This window comes from Boleophthalmus pectinirostris, unplaced genomic scaffold, assembly GCF_026225935.1.
Source record: "Boleophthalmus pectinirostris isolate CB_2022bp ecotype Guang Dong unplaced genomic scaffold, ASM2622593v1 HiC_scaffold_10, whole genome shotgun sequence".
In the NCBI taxonomy this organism is placed as follows: Eukaryota; Metazoa; Chordata; class Actinopteri; order Gobiiformes; family Gobiidae; genus Boleophthalmus; species Boleophthalmus pectinirostris.
In genome coordinates, this window is record NW_026570971.1 from 9,872,334 (window position 1) to 9,895,049 (window position 22,716).

Here is a 22,716-nt window from a genome sequence, read left to right on the forward strand (position 1 = left end):
GCCCCCCTGGGGGGGCGCGAGGCTCCGTCAAGGGGGGCGCGTTTGACCTCGGGGAGCATGCTTTTTTATTTTTTTATTTTGATTTTTTTTACTGTCTTAAGGGCCGTTCACACCAACGCGTCAAAAAACGCCTTGACGCCTCTATTTGGAGCATTTGCATTTGAGTTTAGACGCCCCCCGACGCGCATCTTTGACGCCGTGGACGAACGGGACAAAAATACTTGACGCGCGTCCGTTGCCCTGGAAACAAGAGCCCGGTCCCGCTCTTTTCCCGAAACAATGTCAGACCAGACTGAGAGAGTGTTTTTATGACATAAAACATCAACGGAGGAGATCGGGTCGACGACTGGGGCGTATATATATTTCTACTCCGCTAATGACACTGGATCAGTCCCGGTCTAGTCCTGGTCTAATACCGGTCTGGTCCCGGTCTAGTCCTGGTCTAATCACGGTCTAGTCCCGGTCTAGTCCTGGTCTAATCACGGTCTAGTCCCGGTCTGGTCCTGGTCTAATCACGGTCTAGTCCCGGTCTAGTCCTTGTTTAGTCTCGGTCTAGTCTCGGTCTAGTCCTGGTTTGGTCCTGGTCCGGTCCTGGTGTAGTCCTCGCGATCGGCTCGGTGATTGTGGCGTATATATTTATTCTCCGTTCATGTTTGTGGTTCTCGTTCTGGTTCTCGGGTCTTTCTTCCTGATAATAACGTCGCTGCGTCACTGGATACTCGTCCCTGATTGATTGACGCGGCTCGTCTGACGCGAAAAGTTCAGCATTTTCAACTTCTTGACGCTGACGCCTTGGACGCGCGTCTTGGCCGCTGACGCCAAAACGCTGAAGACGCGCCGCGCTGACGCCAGATTCGCGCCGCGCTGACGCCGTAAACGCGCTGGAAAAAACGCAGGACGCTCTAGTCGCGCGTCCACATAGACTTTACATAGAAAGTGGACGATTTGACGCTTTGGTCTGAACAGGCCTTTAGAATAAAGTGCAATTGCACTTCCACTACATTAGGGGCAGAGCGCTCTCATTGGCAGAGTGTGCGCAGGGAGCATTCGCTCGGTGGTGTAGGAGTTTTGTTTGCACTGAGCATGCGCGCTTTGCACACAGCACAGAGTTTGAGTATGAAGTATAGACACGAAGTGTAGCAGACCCTCAAGTGACACCATGAAAAAATATTTAACAGGGATGAGAAGACAGGCGGAGAGAGTCGGAGATAAAGAGACAAACTTTGTGACTGCTACTTCAGTAAACCAGCGAGCGTTGTTGGCGTCATATAAGGTGGCAGTGTTACGCACAGGTGTACTTATAACAATTTTATAGACAAATTATACTATCTATAGTCACGCGGGGTTGGGGGGGGGGGGGGGCGCGAGATGTTTTATTCGTCCTAGGGGGGGCATGACAGAAAATAATTGAGAAGCACTGCTTTAGTGGAACAATTAAACATATACTTTTTTAATCAAAGTGCACATGACAGGTAAGACTAATCAATTCAGTTAGTTAACGCAATATTTTTTAATGTTTTGGGTCATAACCTTACTTCCTGGTAGGACACAGGCAGCAAATATGGTAAAACAAAGGCCAAAACTTATGATTAGACCTGTATAAATAAATTACAACACCTTTATTTTGGTAAAAGAAGGTTTAAGGTTTCTTGTGCTTATACTGTCCCTGCATTTTGTTGATTTTGTTTTAGAAATCAGCCCTGCTTCGTGTATTTTTGTACTTTTCTTCTTAGTTAAGTGGCAGTTTCTGGGAGAAAAAAAAACACAAAACTGATGTAAAACTATAAATATTGACCACAGGTATTACCCCACCAAACTAAATCAAAATGAGAAAAACATGAAAACCTGTCATATGCGCTTTAAAAGATCTTATAATGGCCATCCTCATTTTCATTTATTATACTTATACTAAAAACAACAAAAACATGACATTAAAAAGCCATTAAACACCATCCTGAAGCTTTACTCCGTCCCTAAGCAAAATCTGAAAAATCCTCCAAAGTGGGTGATCGTGCTGGAGGACTGACAACTGACAACACGGCGTAGACCGGTGTGTTTCATACTTTGAAACAGAGCGAACATTTGTGCTTGGATCATGCCGTTTCCCTTTTGTCCCGACACGGCAGGACATCGCGGGGCTGAGAGGAGCTCCCCACGTCCCGCCCGTAGACACCGGTGGCAGTCCTTGTCACGCAATAACCTGCATCTGACTCACTGGCGCCCGTTAGTCCAAGGGGTGTGCAAAAAGATCAAAATATCAATATATCATATCGTTTAATGTGATGATACAGTATCAACATCATGGGCTGCTGTATCGATATATCGTATTTTTTGGCTTATTTTACCAATTATTTGTTACAGCGCTACAGTTTTGTTGCGGAAAGGAAACTCGTTTATGCGACACATTTAACATTTTCACTGTTTTCATGATTAAAATCGGTGAGTTTCATATTCACATTGCACAAGAAGTAGTTTAACAAAGACATTTAGTATCACAGCCATGATTTAGGTTTTATTTTGACTGAACCGTATCGAATCGATTTGAAATATATTCATATATATATATATATATATATATATATATATATATATATATATATATATATATATAATATATATATATATATATATATATATAATATATATATATATATATATATATATATATATATATATATATATATAATATATACGAACTGAAAGTGCGCTGTATCAAGATGCGTATCGTATCGTGGCTTATGAATCGAGGTATGTATTGTATCGGCAACTTCTTAATGATACTCAGTCCTAGTTAGTCCGACCCAAAAATTCAAATGTACTGGCCGTAGTTGATCCTAAAGAGACCGTTTACAGACACGACTTTGACCCAAAAGTCAGATTTTTTACAAATATGCACTAAAAATCCCAAAAAAGGCCAGGGGTAGGTGTACATTTCTATTTTAGACCCATTTACACAGATAATCATTAGGAAAAAAAAGTGACTTTGGTGTTTAGTGGCCCTTTAAAGTCTGATAATGGCAGCAGGTACAGGTACAAATTTGCCCCACCTGGCAACTTTTACAGTATTTGAATGAAAAAAAAAATTACCCCAAAATCTGAAGAACAAAAACCATAACAAAATTAAATCACAGTGTTTGGTAGAAACTTGTGTCTATAAATGTGTTCTTATAGTATACAAGGTTTTTGCAAAAGCCAAGATGTTACAAATAGAAATATTGCATAGAGGAGCCCATTATATACAAAATCGAGTTGGGGCTTCCCTCTCTTGTGACAGTATTGACTTCATATTGATGCTGTGTGGGTGCACTGGAGGCAGACTGCTATCTGAACTCCCCCACGCTGATCGACAGTCCCACTTCTGGCTTCCTGGCCTTGGGTGGTCCACCTTTCTTCTTTTGCTCAGTGCAGTTGAAGCCTGCAGCCTGGTCTCTGTAAGGACAAAAAAATACTATTTGATAGAGTCTATTGAAATTATTATTAAAGTGTCTGTATTATGTTTAACTGACTTTTTGATCTTTAAACGGTGGTGTACACTTGTTGTTTTTAGCAACAAGCATGAGTGAAACAAAACGTGTATGGTTAGTGATGCTGGAGCATTGTTTGTGTGGATCAATGCATCCCTATAAAACTCTTCATAACGAGTCTGCTCTGCGTACACAGGACACCATGTGCCTTTTTCTCGTCTCTCGCTGTTTCCTTTTGGTGTTAATAAGGTAAAGACTACAGGTCTTTGTGCAGGTAACACATGCAACTATCACTACGATGTGTGTCAGAAAGAACATGTTAATTATTACTGTCATACTCGTCCATGCCTAACTTAGGACCTCTATTTAGATTCAGTGGGGACATTCAAGGTACGTACAGTGAGTACAGGCATACTCCTGATATAACCTGCACTCTCACTGTTACTGTAATCACAAATGAGCCTGTGTTGCTAGAGCCTTAAACTGCAGATACAGGACACAACTAAGTTTGTCTCATTGCCAGTTTATGGACAGACCAGGCCTCATGTGAAAGGCCAGAACCTGCAGAATTCACTCACTGAGATGCTTTTTTTGTCTTATCTGGCAACCCAAATGAGAGATTTAATTGTGGTTCATTTTGCTTTTTGATTGGACAATCATTTTGAGAATGGAAACACCAAAAGGGGGCATCAAATCCCAATTATTTTGTAAATAAAGAATAAAGCAGCTGTACAATAGTTACAAGTATAATCGTATAAACTGTAACAAATAACCCTATGTCCTGTAAATCCTCATAATTTTTGCGCTGTCTTCCTTATGACCTCTTGTTTATATGTGAGATTTTTTTATTACCTATTTTTCTATTTTATTTTGATTTGTACATATATATTTATATAATTATGCCTTATTGGACACTTGTCTCTTACTATTTTTACTCTTTGTTATTATATTATATTGTGATTTGTGAGCTACTGTGTCCAAATAATTTCCCTTGTGGATCAATAAAGTTTGTCAAAGTCTTGGTCTAAGTTATAACTCTATTTTGGTAATTCGGTAACATTTGTGAAATTTTATGTACAAATTGTAAATACATTCCCTTTAACCCATTTAATAAAACTAATGTTAAGGTAAAGTGTCCAAAATGAAACACTTTTAAAACAATAGTTAATCTAAAGAAAGGAGGACTGACCCTTTGTTCATCTGTGCTTGTTCTCGGAGCCTCTGCTGACACAGTCTGTCCTCCACGGTGCAGAAGTCCCGGTTGTTGTCAATCAGCAGATTCTAGGAGGAAGAAGGTAGCACGGTTACATGGCCACATTATAGATCCAGTGTAAAAGTCCTATATCTCTGCAAATGGACACGTGGACCAGGAGTCGCTCTTTGGAATACCTTGACGCCGATGGTGTCTCCGTCCATCAGATGAAAAGGCCCTCCCAGTAAGGATTCAGTCCGCTTTTTCTTCTTCTTTTTGGAAACCTGCTGATTCTAAAACAAAGATCACAACGATTGAAATAAAAAGGACATAACAAATATTAACAACATAAGCAACTAATCAGATTAATCTCAACAAAACTATCATTGAAATAACAGGAATTACATCAAAATTAAACAAAAAACATTCTGTCAATTGATAAACTTAATCCAAATGACATTACTTAAAGCTTCCATCTGTAATTACAGTAGATTGGCCGGCCGCCCCTGTTGCATTCTCACACTTCACCACTAGATGCTCTCGATGGTATGGTATGTTTATTTGTACAGGGACAGTGCGCAATGATTTGGGATGTAACGATAACCGAAATATTGTGATATCGTATCATCAGAAGTCTCACAATAATATCGAGAGCTGCCACAATATATCAGTTTAAATGTTCCTTTGCTTAAATGCATTGTTCTTTAGTAGGAGCCGCTAATAATCATATGGAACTACATATCCCATGATTCATTTCAGCACAGACAGCATGAAGAAATATGTTTTTTACTTCAATTCTTGAGATTAACAAATAATAAGACCATAATAATTCACACCAAAATATTTTCAAGGTATTTTAAAAGCAGAAAAGTGTCCTATCTAGAAATATATTAGCCTCTCCAAAATATCGCAGTAAATATCGTACCGTGAGATTTGGATATTGTTACATCTCTAACAACAATACTTTTACCAAGACAGAAGTCAAAGGAAAGATGCTGGTGTCAGGTCATAGCACAGATGCTCATTTACACCTGTAGTCGCTGAGCAGGTTGAAGAAGAAAACACACACTTCAGCTGCTACCAGATTTGTGTCATCTCGGTTTGTCGTTACGCCACGGACACAAACATGATACACATTTTTTCACGTTTGTTCTATCGATAACTAAGCAGCAGCTGGAGAATTCTATCATCGCGCTTTATGTCTGTTGGCTGAGGAGGGGAAGGGAAGAGTATTGGAGAAGGGAGGAAGACAAACTGAGTCAACGGCCCACTCCCACATCCCGCTCGAAAATCCAAAGAGCAGTGGATGAAAGTCCGAAGCCAGGACTGGTGGAGCCAGATTGTCCGGATCGCATCAGAAGGGATTATTTTTAAGAAGAATAAACGTTTACATGATAGAGGAATAAATTAATTTGGCTTTAAAATTGGAATAAACCACCCACTTACTTCTGAAATAAGTTTAGTAAAATTTCATTAAGAATTAAGTGTTTACATGGTCTTTTTAAAGCTGAATAAATTTTTATTTAGAGTTAAATAATTTTTATTCAGAATTAAAGTTTTCATGTAAACGTGGCAAATATCTATCCGCATGAAACTGGCACAAAGTTCAATGTCTTTTTTGTCAGTATGAATAAACAAAAGTGAAATAATGGTTTCACAATAGTTTTAGAAAACTGAGCCATTTAAAATGACAACTCTGTGAAGCCAGTCCCAAACAAATAATGATACGGTTCAACATTTGTGAATCATTAGTTTGGATATTTCTTGCAGAAGCAGTGAATCGTTCATAGAGTTACTGTATATAACCACCTTATACAATTCTACAGCATGAACGCAACCAACATTTTATGATTTTGCAGAACAATGTGTCCAACTGACCCATGAAGAGATCTCCTCCCAGGTGTGTTTGTCGGGGTGAAACTTGGCGAGGAGCAGAGAGTCTGGGGACAGTCCGTAGTGCGAGGCCAGGCAGGAGCGCAGGGAGCGAGGGGACGGGTCTTTAGAAGCATCCCAGAGCAGCTCCTCTGAGGGGTAGTACCGGCCTTCACCAGGAACGCCCATCTTCACACTCAGGACCACCTCTTTGGGCCTATATCAACACCAACAATCACACATGAGCATGAGTTTTCAAAAGATAATTCTAACTTTATGATTTATGTGAGATCTTACCCAAGGTTTTCCTCTTTAAAGAGCTGTTGAATGCAGAGACTGGTCCCACCGGTTATCTTCAGCTTCCTAAAATAAAACCAAAAAAGAAAGCCATGTAGATTTTAAAAGGTAAAAGCTGGTTTAAACTTTTGGAGTTGGGTCCTTATCTCCATGAATATGTTGCTGCTTTGCCTGAATGTTTCACAATATGGCATTAAACTTCATTGCTCAGAGACTTTCAGAAACATGTGATTGTTGTTGCTTCTCCACAGATCTGACTCGCCCTATGGTGTCACTTGCTTGTCTCCATGGAAATAGATATTACACTGCGGAACAGGACTAACTACATAAGACTAATTAGTTCATTATTATATCGAAGAACTCACTGGGAACATTTGTTATGCGTACGAAAACTCCTACATTTCTAGACCTGCACCAGTCTAGCTTTTTCAAATCCAATACCAATTTTGACCATTTGACTTTAATTATCTGCAAAGACCCGTTAAACAGATACCACTGCAGATACTAACAATTATATTTATTTCCTTAAAGTGACAGTAGGAAACTATCTGGCAGTTTAAAGTCAGCTCCAAGCCAGCTCCTTCCAAGGAGATAGGAAGTTGAAACCAGACTTCAGAACATTCTTCAAGGAGATAAATAAGTGTTACGCCAGACTGTGGAATGTTAAAGCCAAAGGAACAATATTTCCAAAGAAACAGAAGTACATTATTGTGAAAACATCTAACATTGCTCAGAATGTAACACTCCTCATTTTTGTGCAAAAATGTAACATACTGTGGTAGGGTGGTTCAAAAATGTTTTTTTTTTTTACATTCCTCTAGACTACAACTCTGCATTTGGTTCCATATCTGGCTAAAATACTTGGGTCCAAATTTAATGCAAATTTGTTGATATTTAGAGGTTGCTTAAGACTTGAAAACTGCCCTATAGAGCCTGTACATAGAACCAAATAAATAAGGCTTATTTAAATAAGATGGCATTTTATTCTGCAAACACAAACTGAAACTTGCATAAAAGTTACTTAGACAGTCCAGCTCCACTGTGGCTTTGTTGGCGTCACAAAAGCTGTGTCTGCATTCTTTGACAACCTGCAGTAGATATTGTTTCTAATCTTCATTCTTTGTTCGGCTACAGTTAAAATCTTGAACAAGCTTCACTCCCTTTCAGCAACATCATGGACAACGTTCCTGGAATGCACAATTTTAGCTCCTTCTGAAAGTCTGCATCATCAACGCAGTGATGAGGGAATTGTTAAAAACTATTTTAGCAGATCAAGAGCATCGAAGAAACGCATTGTGCTGGTGGTGACAAAATCACTGATGTGCTTCTCTTCATAATCTGCTTGATTAAGGGCATCGTACTGCTTTGGTGGAACCTCTGAACCTTCCTTTTCCATAATATTGTGAACAGTCAGCTTCTTCTGTTCTTCTGTCACTCTGGAATCAAAGAATGCCAGGCCAAGCATTTCTTCACTCAAGTGTCGGCCTGAAGATGTAATGACTGCTTTCTTGACAACTGAATTTTCATACTGTGACAACTTCATGCAACTTGAGCAACCTCTAAAACATCCCATTTTTCTTCAAAATTTCTTCCTAAATCATCTTTTGGATGTTAAAACCTAATGCAGGGTTCTTATCAAGGTTATCTGACACTTTACTTTTTACCATGCTTCTGATAGACCACCCTAATACTGGGACTTAAAAACTAAAATAACACATGACAAAACTGATGCATAAATGTGTTGAGTAAAATTGAAATAGATTGAACAGAGCCGTATGGCATGTTAGAATAAAAATGTATGTGGTTGTTTAGATCTGGAGGTGCACCTGAGTGTGAGCTGTGGTCCCCTGAGTACCCGTGCCAGCTTCCTGCCCTCCAGCTGCCACACTCTGAGGAAGGCACAGGTGGGCACGCACAGGTCTGAGAGGGCGGGGAGGGTCAGAGCCTGGACAGAGGGCGGGGTTATAACAAAGGCATTGTGGTTAACGTGGAAAAGGAGGGATGGGTCACAGAAAGCACCTGTGTTTTGAGGTCGTCCAGCGAGGCCTCGTCTGAGATCTCCACCTGCCCCACGTCCCTGAGCTCTGGGGAACTACAGCTGCACAGAGGGACGTGGTCTCCTCCGTTCACTGTCGCCTCTGTAAAGCCATTGGCAGTGCAAGGTCTGCTCTCACCCACAAACAACCACACACACAGCTTCAGGAAACCCTACAAAAGACACACAAGTACAAAAAGTTAATCACAGAGGTGGAAAGTAGCCAATTACTTGAGTACTTGAGCAGCTTTGGGTAATTGTACCTTTTTGGGTATATTTATAAACCTGTAATTGTAATTAACTATAGTTCAAGTCTAATTTGCCCTAATGCATGCTTGTTTCTTTCTTTACCCACTAACACACATAACAGCATCGCCTGCTTTGATTGGCCAAAGCTCAGAGACAGTTCAAGTGGTGAAGTTTTAAAAGAATGATCCAAAATGCCTCTAAAATTATGCAAAAGTGACCTGTAGCTAATACTTTGAGTAGGATTTTTCTTGCGTACATTTTACTGAGTACATTTTGGCTGCAGTACTTGTATTTAAGTAAATTATTAGTCAAGTAAAGGTATTTTTACATGAACAAAATAATATACATTTTAATTTAGAGCACGAGTGTCAAACTCAAATTCACAGAAGGCCAAAATTTTAAACTCAGACAGTCATGGACCAAACTAAATATTTACTGAAAAATTGCAACAACATCTGCATGTTTTCTCTTCTTTCGAGATATGTAATGTTAAACCTTTTCTTATTAAAATAAATGTTTGATAATAGTTTGTTTAAACATTGAATCTAGAACAAACATAATATAAAATAATAACAATATTTTAAATAAATAATGTCTCTATATCTGTAATCTGTAGCCGGGGGGCAGCTCTAATACATATTTGATATGATCTTGTGGGCCAAATATAATTACATCGTGGGTCAAATTTGGCCCCCGGGCCTGAGTTTGACATATCTGGTTTAGAGTATGTGTTTTTCGAGGAGGACCTTTGGAGGCAGCTGTCCTTCTGCAATGATCAGAGTCTCTCCGTTGCTTATCTTCAGATCAGGCAGTGGTGCATCCTGGGAAAAAAATGCATTTATTATGATCATGATCATTTATTCAAAGCTATTTCCAAATCAAGCACAAATAATTATTACTTATTGTGGTTGGATTTTTACCTGATTTTATTTTCTTGAAGAAGACACACTATGTTTTATTGTTACTTTGTTTTACTACACATGGTGATGATCATCTAACATGTTGTACATTGTAAACAACACTAAACTGATGTAAAACTGTTTAAGAATAGAAGTGGGACATCCGGTTTAAAACTGTAGAACTGACAGGATGTTCCGCTTGGGCAATGACATGAGATGAATTATTTTCAACCCAGTGTTCATGATTTGGAACTTAATTGAAAAAAACACACAACTAAGTACAGAATTGTGGACGCCTTGACAACAGGACAATACAGAAAACTCAAGCATGCATGAATAACTCGAAATACAACTCTAAGTTAAAAACAAAATCTAAAATAAATTCATAATTCTTTATAAATCAGTATTTGAAATGTGATTTGACACTTCAGTTAGTAAAACACCAAACATGTCATAAATAGAAAAGGCCTCACTTCATCCATGAGTGGTTCTCCGACCTCCTCACACCAGTCGAGGCGTCTCAGGTGCCAGCCCGTGCCTGCGACAGACAAAGTTAAGCTTAGAAACAAACTCTTCAAAACAAATTCAAATCAGAAGGAAATCAGAAGCTTTACCCTCCAGACCAACAGTATCCAGCATTTGCTTCAAACACTGTCAAGAAAAATGATAGTTTGAAATGTCATTCCTTTTAGCAAATAAATCTTCTTTGTTTTTGTCCTTAATTACACACCTCCTTGACAGTGCAAGTCTTTTCCACAATGATGTCCATTTCCAAACCAGCAGAGGGCGCCGCACCCACAGAAAAGTTCAAGAAGAGCTGCAGAGAGGATCAGAACATCAATCACTTACTTAATGCTTACTTAATGGTTTAAACCTACAAAAAACTTTCTGATGTGATCTAAATGGTCACCATTTAAACCCCAGCATCTGAAAGCCAATCATGAATCAGTGCTCGTGCTCAGGGAGTAAATTCTGGAGGTTCTGAGCTTTCACATGAGGCCTGGTCTGTCCATACTGAGAATGATATATCCTCTAGCTGCAGGTTAAGGCTCTTGTTAACATAGGTTCAGTTGTGATTGTACAGGTGCACCATTTTCTAAAGTGCACAGGCCACGTACAGTTCCTTTAATGTCAGTTTCATAGTAGTTTTCCCTCTTAGCGTGTGTGTCTAAACGTTGTGTGGTGTGACTGTGCAGCTGTGAGTACAAAGGCTTGTTGAGGACATAAATCCCGAGCACCTGTGAGGCCTTGGGGGCCCGTCCGCGGCACAGAGTCAGTGTGGTCATGAGCCGGACGCCCGCTTCACGCACACTCAGCTCCTCACACACTGCAACACACAGGGACAGAGAGAGAGAGAAAAAGAGAGCGTCATAAAATTTGAGAGGAGGATCAGAGCCAGGGGAAGTACCAGAACGAGAGAAGAGGGGAGGAGGAAAAGAGGAGGGGAGGGAGGTTTGACATGGAACAAACGACATGATACCTGGAGGCAGGAGTTTCCCCGTGCAGTCCACCTGTCTGAGGCAGTACTCTGCACCTGCTCACAAAAACACACGCAGGTTAGTGACATTTAGATTTCCTGCCATAAACGGGTATTTTTTTTTTTTCCCCCAAGTAGTCATGGGTTTGAACTTTTGAATACTTTATTCCCCAGAGAAATATACTTCTTTTAAATAGGTTGCATAATAAGTTGGGCACAAGCCTCTGTAAGTTTATGGGAGATTCACCATTTAAGATTCACTGCCTCAAAAACCAGATTTGATCGAAAAATACGGTCATTGCACAGCCTTAGATTTTACTGGTAATTTCTGACTATAAGTCGCGCTTATACTCCGGTGCGACTTATATATTAAAATGTTCAGACTGACAGTCGTGAGAGGGCGCTCTAGGCTTGTGTGTCAGTATCTGCTACTCTTGTACCACTGTCACTTCGAACTCTACTGCGAATGCCTCCTGCAGAAAAAGCCGCTGTCCTGCTGCAAATAGTGAAATATTCAGCCAAAAACGTTAATCGAGCAGCAGAAAGAAAGTTTGGAGTGAATGAGAAACTTGTGAGGGACTGGCAGAAAGTAGGGATGGAGAACCCAGCTTCACAGCAACCGGGCGAGTGCACCGTGCAACTTTGCTGGAAGTCACTGGATGAATCGACAAAGCCTGAACTTCAATGACAACCGAAACCATCCTGTTGGGATTCAGAACGGTGGGAATAATTCTAATAGGAACTGATGCCGAGTCTGACGACAGCTACGCAGAAGAGGAAGCGGTGCGCTGTTTACATCATGGATCTATGATTTATCTCCGGAGGTTTTGCAGAAGTGAAACCGAGGACGAAGAACTCAATTTAGTGATTTGGAGTGAGATCGTGAGTTTGGTAATGTGGTAATGCTTATATTCTGTTGTTTATGCTATAATTATCTGAATAACTGTTAATATGTTACATTAACATATTAATGCCTATTAAGCCTGTTGTTATTCCTATATATGTTTTTTTCTTTTTCATTGCGCATTTTTTGGCTGGTGCGACTTATACTCCGGAGCGACCTATAGTCCGGAAAATACAGTAATCAAATTTTGATCGCGATTTCAATTTATGTGTCAAACGATCTCCAAATTCATATAATCGAGTTGAAATTATTTAAAACTTAACAAAGTTTATTTGGGGATTTTTAAAAATATAAATAAGTATATTTATTTTATTTTTTAAACATAACTATTGTAGAACAGCTGGATATATATTTTATTTTGGATACATTTATGTTTTTCTATGCCTTATTTCATGTTCAAAATATATTTTATTAATTTTATGTTTTATACATCGCAAAACTGCTCTAAGGAAAGGTCTAATTTGAAGCCTATATTTATTCTCAGTTTGAAAGTTTTGTGTAAATTCTCAATAACAAAGAGAGAGAAATGCTGAATAAACGCATCGTGTAACCAAAAAATAATCGTGATTTCAGTATTGACCAAAATAATCGTGATGATGATTTTTTCCATAATCAAGCAGCCCTAGTCAAATCTAAGGCGTCATTATCAGAAACAGAACTGGATGGAGGCACTGGCCAGTGGCATCCTTTTGAACTTGTTTCACTCTTTTGAAAGCACTGTGATTTGTTTGTCTTTACTTCAGATGCCTTCACGGAACAAGTGATTTTTGACTTGCCAATTTTGTTTGATGGATGACTCTACTGCCACAAAGCTGTCTGGTATTTCTAGCTGACAAAGTTCAAAGGCCTGTACGTGATTTTAATGCATTTTTGTTAATATAAATGCTCTTTACATCGTCCAAAAACATTGAGACTATAAAATATAATCTGTTCATTTTACACAACAGCTTCTGCATTCTTACCTGAGAAAATGTAACTATCAGGTGCGTTTTCAAGAGTGAGCAAAATATAAATAGTAGCTTGAGACTGAAGAATTATAAGGAAACAATTACATGATGGCACGATTCCAGGCAGCTGTTCCTGTGTCATGGTGCAATCTGATACGGGCAGGGTTAAAAGTTCAAACTAAAACATGACTCATGGTTTGAAATTATGTTAACAGCCATTTAAATAGCGGTGAATAGGCCCACTGTGCAACAATATCTGACTAATGCACTATATGTACAGTGCTACCTTCCAGTGGCTTCTGCTCCAGCTCTTGTATTTTCTCCAGCGCCCTCTGCTTGACCTCCATCAGCAGCTGTAAACAAAGACATGTGCATTTCTGTTTTGCTTCAGCTTTGTGATAGCTTCAAAGTTTCAAAGCTCACAGTATTTCCTGTAGCCAGCACTTTGACTCTGTTAGGCTCCTCCTCTTTCTGACCGTGCCGTATGTTGGGCTGATGATCGACCTGAAGCCAGCGGCAGTCAGACGGCGTCGTCACGGTTACCACGTCTCCATTTAGAGTGAAAACGCTGCAAAAAGAAAAGAAAATGTGATGAAACATACAGCTATATTTTATGGCAGGTGTGAGCAATTATTTTTTCCATGGGGGCCACATGAGAAACAGAAAATATTGTGGAGGGCCGGGTCAAAATTCTTAACTCAATTCTGTATAATATTAATTGTATTTCTTTATAAAAAGCAGTAAGCAGCATTGTTCTGACGAGCTGGTAAGACTGGTAAGAGTAAATGTTATGACTTACAAAAACATGTAATTTAAAAAACACTTCTAAAATAAGAGCAATGCAGCTTTAGTCCATGCATGAGGTAAAATGATAAAATATGTTTTTTGTAATTCCAAATTAGGTTAAAAGAGCCGGTCAACTAAAGGGATGTATGTGGCCCAGGAGCTGTACAACGCCCAGGTCTGTTCTATCGTGTCTCGACAGCGGGACAGGGGCATTTCAGGTTAAACAAATGAAATCTGTTATCATTTCTCACAAAGATTAAAGAAATACGATGAGACATTAATGCCAGGTTAAAGGGCTGATATTATGCCATTTTCTGATTGCTGTTATAAAAAACAGACCCGGAGTTGTGTTTTGTTTCATTCACACATGTTTCACACTCTTGAGTTCTTCTCTCAAAATGAAAACACAATGTTTCACCTTGTGATGTCACGTACACAGCATGTGCTCCACTGTGTTTTAAACCTTCACTAGGTTGAATTATTTCAGCCCTGGAATGGCCAATCTCTGTTGAACTAAAGGTAGCAGTAGCTGTTAAAAAGAAAAGTACCACTACACAAGCTCCTGAAATGCATTTGTTTGTTTTGTTTAAATCCATTTTGTATTTTTTTTCTTGAGCTGTCAGATGATTTTAAAACTCAATCGGCCGTGTTTGCTAATGTGTGCACTCTCCATGGTAACTGGTGAGTAGGGCTGGGTATCATTAAGAAGTTGCCGAAACAATACATACCTTTCGATTTGGTACGATATATTTCAAATATGGTTCAATAAAAAATAAAAGGCTAAATCATGGCTGTGATCTTTGTTAAGCCACTTCTTATGCAACGATAATATGAAACACATATTTTAATCATCAAAACAGTGAAAATGTCAAATGTGTCGCATAAACAAGTTTACTTCCTCTGAACAAGCAACAAAACTGTAGTGCTGTAACTGCGCTGTAAAATAATTTAGTACAATATATCAAAAAATACTCTTGGTGATATATTGATACAGCAGCCTGCGATATTGATACTGTATCATCACTTTAAACAATACGATATATTGATATTTCAACATTTTTGCACACTCCTGCTGGTGAACATTCTGCCAATGCACATACATGTAAAACACTCCCGTGGAATCATTGATAGGACCTACCTGCTGTCAAAGGACTGTGGCTCCAGCACCAGCAGAGCGTCCCCGTCCTTCAGAGACAGCTCCTTCAGGGTGCGCAGCATGTCGTCCGGGGGGAACACCCTCCAGCCGCTCGCCCCTCCGCCCTCGCCCGCTCCAGCCTCCACCTTGCCCCAAGCCTCCTGACACAGCACACTGTCCTTAGGCTCGCCCAGGGCCGCCCTCACCTCGCCCAGGGTCGCTCCGCCCGCGAACCCCCTGGCCTCCCTCCTGAGCCCGGGCGCCTGGCTCTCACTCAGGGTGTGGTCTTCGTCGCCACCGTCCTCCATGTTGTTTTCAGGGTCGAGGAAAGGGCGGACGACGGTGAGCAGCACGGGCTCCCACTCTGCTCCGGTCAGGACGGCAGCGCCACAAACCTGACAGGAAGTACAATGAGCACATTAACTGGGATAATTAAACACATTTTTATCAGTGAAATGTGTTTTCTTTACCTCTTTGCCGTTCCAAACAAACAGATCAGTGTTATTTGTAATTCCAGCGCTGTACAGGGACACACCATCATCTGTAAGAAAAGAGAAGATGAACCTTTATTTGACCCACTATGGGTAAATTACTTTTGTTTCCTATTTGTTAGACACGAGTTTAAATGTACACTGTTGCCATTTTGAAACTAGAGTACACAATCAAATATTCACAGACGAAATTCAGTACTGAGCATGGAAGGACTCTACGTTATGAATTTATTTATTTATTATTTATTTATTTATTTATTTGAGACAGGGACAGCGCACAATTTTCACATTAACCTTGACAGGAGAGATGCATTGTACATCAGGTTGTAGCATCAGTGCTAATTTCCACCTGTCGTCCCTGGACAGGTTCACTGATTGATTGTATTTAACTGACCTTGACTATCAACTGTTCTGGAGACCTGTAGCATGTTTTGGGTTGATGGGGGAAACCCATCCAGACACGGGGAGAAACATGCAAACTCCAAACAGAAAGGCCTCTGGGCGACCCGGGGGATCGAACCCAGAACCTTCTTGCTGTGAGGCGTGAGTGCTAGCCACTCAGCCACCATGCCGTGGTCACGATAACACATTTTTAAGTATGATATATTGCTTAAAAATTAATACAGGTGATAAACGATAATATTGAAACTAATCTATGCCACTGACACAACCCAAGAGCAGATTTAAACCACAGAAAATTCTAAATGTTGTTAAAAAAGCATGAGCTGCGATAAATAAATAGCAAAATTAAGCACCTCAGTACTTAGTTTGCATTTGTAATGAGTCATAAAACTTATTAATTCTACCTTTTGCTAATTAAATCTCATTATTTAGCCAGAAAATAACATAAAATTTCCCAGTACTGCAAAGAACAAAAACACAACAACAGAACCCCAAAATATATTGTTCCAGCTTTCATGTATCGTGACAGGCCTAATTATGAATCTGAGCTGTTCTTACCTGTGAGAGTGTTGTATAAGTGGAGCCCCGCTGGAAGACTCTTAGCCACGGTCAGAGCCATGTCTCCATCCCAAGGGTCTTGCATCTTTTTTAAAAACACAGAACATAAAAAAAGAGTCCGGATTATGCCATTTTCTGATCTATGTTGTAGTTGTTATCATGAGTCGCGTCTGCGTAATCGAGCATATTTGATTAAAGCCGATGTGAAGCCAAAAGTATTTAAAAGTTAATATCTTTGTCATTCCTGGATCTATCAACGTGAAATAAAAAGTGAAAGATAAAACCTTCCCCTTTTAGAATATTTCAGCTGGACGTCCCTATAGAGCCGCTTTCTTGCATCTGAGGGGGACGCTGCGATAACTGTTTTCCTTTTGGACCAAAATAAATGACAACACAGCACGCCTGGAAGGACAACTGCACATTGACCGAACACGTGCACTAAATCGTTACACCAGTATCGAATGATTTGGTACTATATCAAATATCGTCACATCCCTAGTAGTAAGACAGGAAGGGCTCAAATATGTTTTTTTAAATCCATACACATTTACTAACATCATTTGGGTACAGTCACTCCTTGAATTTCCAATCTCTACTAAACAAAAGGTGAAAGAAGCTGTTAAATTGAAAACTTTCACCTCATAACATCACAAGCTGGAACAGAGCATTTTAAGCTTTGGAGATGTACACAGACGAATAGCAAAGAGTTAATCAAACATGTGTGAATGAAATAAAACACAACCCCAGGTCTGTTTTTGATGACGTAATTATATTTTAACATGGCTTGAAGCTCACAAGAGTCAATTTTGAGTAACATAGCACATTTAAATACGTTCCCATTATTTATCCTTTTAGTGTTGAGATTTGAGTCTGTACCTGATAGATGCTTAGGCGCAGGTCTCCCACAGTTTTCCTGCGGTCAAAGCTCAGAGTGGTGGTCCCGGGCTGTTGCTCGCAGATCGGTTGCAAGGCTCCGTTTTCTAGTTTATACAACGGGGCTAAGTGCAGGTGCAGATCTATAGTGTTGTTAGTGGCTTCGAACTCCTCACTGCAATGATAAGTATGAAAATGAATAAAGTTTAAAGATGAAATATTAAAGAAGAACACTGGAAATACATACCGGAGCTGCTGTAGTTTAGTGTTCTCCTCCTGAGCCATCTTGATGAGTTGAAGAGGTACTTTGTATTGAGGATTGTTCAGTGCTGTAATGAGAAAAATGTGTGGATTCTTGTGAGCTTTAAGCCTTGTTATAATGTTGTTACCCTGAGTTATGTTTGTTTCATTCACACATGTTTTAGTAATCCTGGTTTATTAATGATGAAGTGGTAGTTTTTCCAAGTTTTTTTTCAATTTTAAAGTTAACAGCTACTTTTATCTTAAAGTAAAGATCGGCAATTCCAGGGCTGAAGTTATCCAATGAGTCTAGCGAAGGTGCATGGAGTTTAAAAACACAATGGAGAACTTCTTGTATTGCCACATGACATCGCAAGGTGGACCATAGTGTTTTCCGTTTGAGAGAAGAACTCAGCCTAAATATGCAGGGTCTGTCTGTTAAACATGTGTGAATGAAACAAAACACAACTCCAGGTCTGTTTGTGATGAGGAAACAACAACACAGATCAGAAAATAGTGTGATATGGGCCCTTTAAATTCTAGATATAGTCTGAGTTATGTGTGTACCTTGTGGGGGCCGCTGCAGCTGTGTTTTCCTGTAGAACAGCATGTAGGCGCTCTCTTTGCCTTGGAACTGCTTCTCGATATCTGCCTCTCTGATGGAGGTCACCGTGGAGTCGTTCAGGTCGAACCAGTGGCTGCCCTGCAAACACCAAACACACAGTTTCCCAGGACATCAATAGTGAGGATAAAGCAACTTCTATGACTGGATTAAGATACATAAAGCCCATAGGAATTAAGAAGTTCTGATAATCGTCAAATTTCTTATATGTATTGTGTGCATTTTAGTTTAATTAATTTTTTATTTATTCAAAAATACATAACATTTCGTAATTTCATTTTTTTTTTTTTAAAGGGGCTGTAGCTTTTATTTTCATGTAATAAATGAAAATGTACACATATGTTGTCAAATTTAACTCTCTAGAGCATTTCATTTTTACTGCGAAACTGGAAGTGTGCCATTAGCATGCTATTGTTCATTAGTTTTACCACGATGGTAAACTTCACTGGCCTTTGAAAGTTGTGAAAAGCACGCTGAAAAAAGCAGCTCACTCCTTGTGCGCTGATGCGATCAGTTTCTGTCGAATTTACTCCGCGAGGCTCCTGACTACGATAGCTGTAATGCTCCGACAATCCATCAAATGGTGCGGCTTAGTACTTTACCAAAGTCATGTAAAAACATTTTGACAGATTTTTGAGCGCCGTGTACCACATAAAATGAGTTTGAGGTCAGTAACCACGACCAGAATTAATACATATACATACGGATTATAAGGCACACTGACGATTTTTGAGAAAATTAAAGGATTTTAATTGCGCCTTATAGTATGAGAAATACGGTATTAAGAAGATGCTGTACCTCTGGCTCATCCTCCACCTCCTGGTCTCCTCCAGCCTGTGCGTCAGTGGTTGTTTCTCCAGAGTCGGTGCTCTGCTGTGGGCCTGGGACCTCTGTCAGGGGACTGGGGGGGTTGGCCTTCAGCGTTACTCGAGAACCATTAGACACCAGCATGAAGATGTCACTGTGGGACTGCAGGAACTACACAAAAAAAGAACACAGGATTTAAAAATGTTATGTCAGTGAAATGTTCAAAAGTACATGGCAGAGGTGACTAGAGGATCTAAATATTAATGGTTTTAAGGGTTTCTAACAAAAAATGAGCAACAATTTAAGATTTCCAGGGTATAAGTGTCAGTTTTTTCACACATTTATAGCCAGAACACAAAAATATACTCATTTGAGATGTTACTGATATTAAAAAAAAACCATTCATAGGACAGAAATTAACCCTTGGACTACTATGGAGAGTGTATTTTATTATATAGTGGTATCGGAAATTGGTATCTATTTCCAGTAAATCACATTATGCTCCACTTCACTTCCATTCTTGAATTTTTAAAGGCTCAACTATAGACAACTGTTAAGTATAAAAGCTCAATAAATACAGATAAACGTACCTTTCCTATGGCTCCATATTGCTTTTTAAATTTTTTATTCCATGAGAAACAGAACTTATCCAGGAGTTTTTGGCCAAGTTGGTCCACTAAAACAGTCTTGGAAGGCTCCTGGTAAAATAGGAAATCCAAATAGCATTGAGCGTAGATTACAAAACCATTCTGTAACATATGAACACATACTTAATTCATTAATAATACCTGTGCGATGATGGCAGTGAGGATGGACAGTGGATCGTCCTCCTGTGGCTTTGGTGCACACACTTTACTCTCACTAGATTTCTTCTTTGTCTTGGGTTTAGAGTCCTCTTCCTGGTAAAAAAAAAATAAAAAAAGACAGAATTGTGCCAAGTTATAGACGGTGAAATTGGTTCTGTAATGTGCTCATATGTAGATTACTCACTGGAGGCTCCCATCGGCCAAGCTGGTCAATGTCCTTAATGTAAACGTGGTAATGGCCGCCATAGCAGCCGCCCTTGTGGATGATGACTGAGAACAGCTCGTAGGAATAATCCGAGTCATCTCCCTTTGTCTGTAAAGTACAGAAGCATTACTATTATGTAATAGTGTACAAAGTGTAGTTAGAATGAGAGTGGAGCACAGACAGACCTGTTCACAGAAGGGCCGCAGGTTGATGCGGAGAGGAAAGCTGTAGCGGCCGGTCTCTTTGTATCGCTCACATTTGGTGAAGTCAAAACTGAATCTCAGCAGAGACATGGTCATGAAGGGAGGGAGCTTCCTCATCTTTGCCGACTACACACGGTGCACAACATGTGTCATCTACATGTTTATACAAGTACAAGTGCACATTCACATAAACTGACCTTGACCGCTGTCACAAGCTTGTTGCACTGAGCACAGCGATACAGATTATTGCCCTCAAAGACTTCCTCTTCCACAAACATGCTCCATAGCGCCTCCTCCAGGCTGGACACTCCAGATACACACGCCGTCAGGTCCAGGAAGTCCTCCTGAAATAAAAAACTGAGATGTTTCTCTGGAGCTGAAGACGTTACATAGAACAAATGTGTTATGGACGCACCTGTCTCTGGCTCACATTGCCACACTCTTTACACACAATGATGCTGTTGACTATGGTGCCGTGGTACAAGCTGTTTATAAAGGAGCTTCCACTGGTGCCCACCAGGGAGTGCTCAAGAGCACTGAACAGAATCCTGTTGAGCTCCTGCACATCGTGCTGGTTTGTCCCCTGCACATAGAACCAGTGTGAGGATTTACACTTGGAATATGAACAAAAAGTCTCCTCCACAGAGGTTCATTCCAATGTAACACCGCACCCCATCATAAAAGAAGGCAGATAAAGACAGACCTCAGTGGTGTTCCAGCCGAAGCTGTCAGTGAGCTCGGCTGTGGACGCGCTTTGCTGGTCCACCAACAGGAGGCGAGCAAACAGCCTCTGCAGCTGCAGGGGAATCACCCTCACCTGTACACAGACAGCACACTGATATTACACTCATGAGAGACACACTCCTCACTATATGTTTGTGTGACACTTTCTTTGGCTCCAGGTGTGTCTTTGTCTTCCAGACATCCCAGCTCCTCTGGGCCCAGGTTGAACAGCTCCTCTGGAACAGAAACACAGTGTGAGGGCAGAATATTTCACATGTGTACAATGGTTTTATGGTCTCTATAGATCAGGGGCTTATTCTTCTAAACTGCAGAGCTGCTCCCCTGACCTCTCACCTCTGAACTCCGGGGTGAAGAGCAGGGTCTGCAGCAGAGAGTTGAGGTAGCAGGTGCCTCCCTGGTTCTTGATGCCGCACAGATTGCTTCTTCCTCGGGGTGGAGGGGGCTCCTCGGGCCCCTTCAGGACTCTGCCCTTGGAGGACATGGAAGAGGAGCCCTCTTCGTCGTCCTCCTCAAACAGATTTCCAAACATGGTGTGTGTGTGTGTTTGCCGTCCGCGCTGCCCTCTCGCTATCTCATCTTGGTCTTCCCCAGTTCTGTGTTAATAATGGCAGGACTGACTCTGAAGAAAGAAGACTTGATGGGGCTGAACATAGCGGATCTTCCAGTGTGAGAGATGGGACAGCTCTATGCTCTATGCTAGCAAAGGGCTGGACAAAGGCAAACTCGAAACTGATACCAGCGTTGACAGCTCAGCGAAATGAAGCAGCCGAGTGAGAGGAAAGAGACGAAAGAGACATACGGAGGCGCAGATTTGCGTAACGTCGCTCACGTTCTCCACAGACACCGATATTAAACTGTAATGTTTCTTCAGAGAGACGCGTTTGTCCCGTGTCTCTTTAGAAAGCTCAAAAATGACACCACATGAAACGTAAATAAAAATGCCGTCGGTGAACAGTAGGCAGCCATGTTGGTTTCTGCAGAGGATGCAGCGTTGCATTATGGTACTTGTAGTATGTTCTATGAAACGCTCAACAACTCAACGATTTTATTATCTAATTTTTAAGAATTATTATTATATAACATCAAGTGTTTGCAACAAATTGAAAAAAACACTGTTTTAAAAAATAATATTACAACAATTTGTCCATCTCATGTCTTGAGGAATTAGTTATACTGTTGTGTGATGGCTTTTATTGACTTTTAAGTTGCCAACCTCACAACAGTATCTTCCTAAAATAATCACACATACTACTACTACAACAACTACTACTAGTACTACTACTACTACTACTACTACTATTACTATTACTTTTACTACTACTGCTACTACTATTACTATTACTATTACTATTACTACTACTACTACTATTACTACTAGTACTACTATTACTACTACTACTACTACTACTACTACTACTACTATTACTACTACTAATAATAATAATATTAATAATAATAATAATAATAATAATAATAATAATAATAATAATAATAATAATAATAATAAT

The 22,716-nt window shown here is 40.1% G+C and overlaps 1 protein-coding gene across 1 annotated transcript; it reads right to left on the reverse strand.

Moving 5' to 3' along the window:
• Positions 1-2,677: 2,677 nt before the first annotated feature.
• Positions 2,678-22,173, reverse strand: usp40 (ubiquitin specific peptidase 40). The gene is made up of 31 exons (XM_055159528.1): positions 21,542-22,173; positions 21,355-21,423; positions 21,168-21,280; positions 20,880-21,047; positions 20,662-20,808; positions 20,447-20,590; positions 20,241-20,369; positions 20,039-20,149; positions 19,841-19,948; positions 19,242-19,421; positions 18,389-18,524; positions 17,829-17,910; positions 17,585-17,756; positions 16,709-16,793; positions 15,728-15,798; positions 15,261-15,652; positions 13,760-13,904; positions 13,623-13,689; positions 11,489-11,542; positions 11,247-11,335; positions 10,739-10,825; positions 10,623-10,659; positions 10,482-10,546; positions 9,856-9,930; positions 8,845-9,033; positions 8,652-8,770; positions 6,826-6,891; positions 6,535-6,745; positions 4,854-4,949; positions 4,654-4,745; positions 2,678-3,429 (listed from the first exon to the last, which is right to left on the reverse strand). Exons 1-31 carry the CDS (start codon positions 21,735-21,737, stop codon positions 3,321-3,323), a joined length of 3,804 nt encoding a protein of 1,267 aa, XP_055015503.1. The 5' UTR covers positions 21,738-22,173; the 3' UTR covers positions 2,678-3,320.
• Between the last annotated feature and the right edge of the window lie 543 nt (positions 22,174-22,716).

Bases quoted from the DNA above. Each gene is read 5' to 3' on its own strand.
- usp40 (XM_055159528.1), bottom strand. From the start codon at position 21,737: ATGTTTGGAAATCTGTTTGAGGAGGACGACGAAGAGGGCTCCTCTTCC. The intron at 21,424-21,541 runs GTGAGAGGTCAG...TTTCTGTTCCAG, and splicing joins CTTCACCCCGGAGTTCAGAG to AGGAGCTGTTCAACCTGGGC. The intron at 10,660-10,738 runs GTGTGTAATTAA...TTTTCTTGACAG, and splicing joins AGACTTGCACTGTCAAGGAG to TGTTTGAAGCAAATGCTGGA.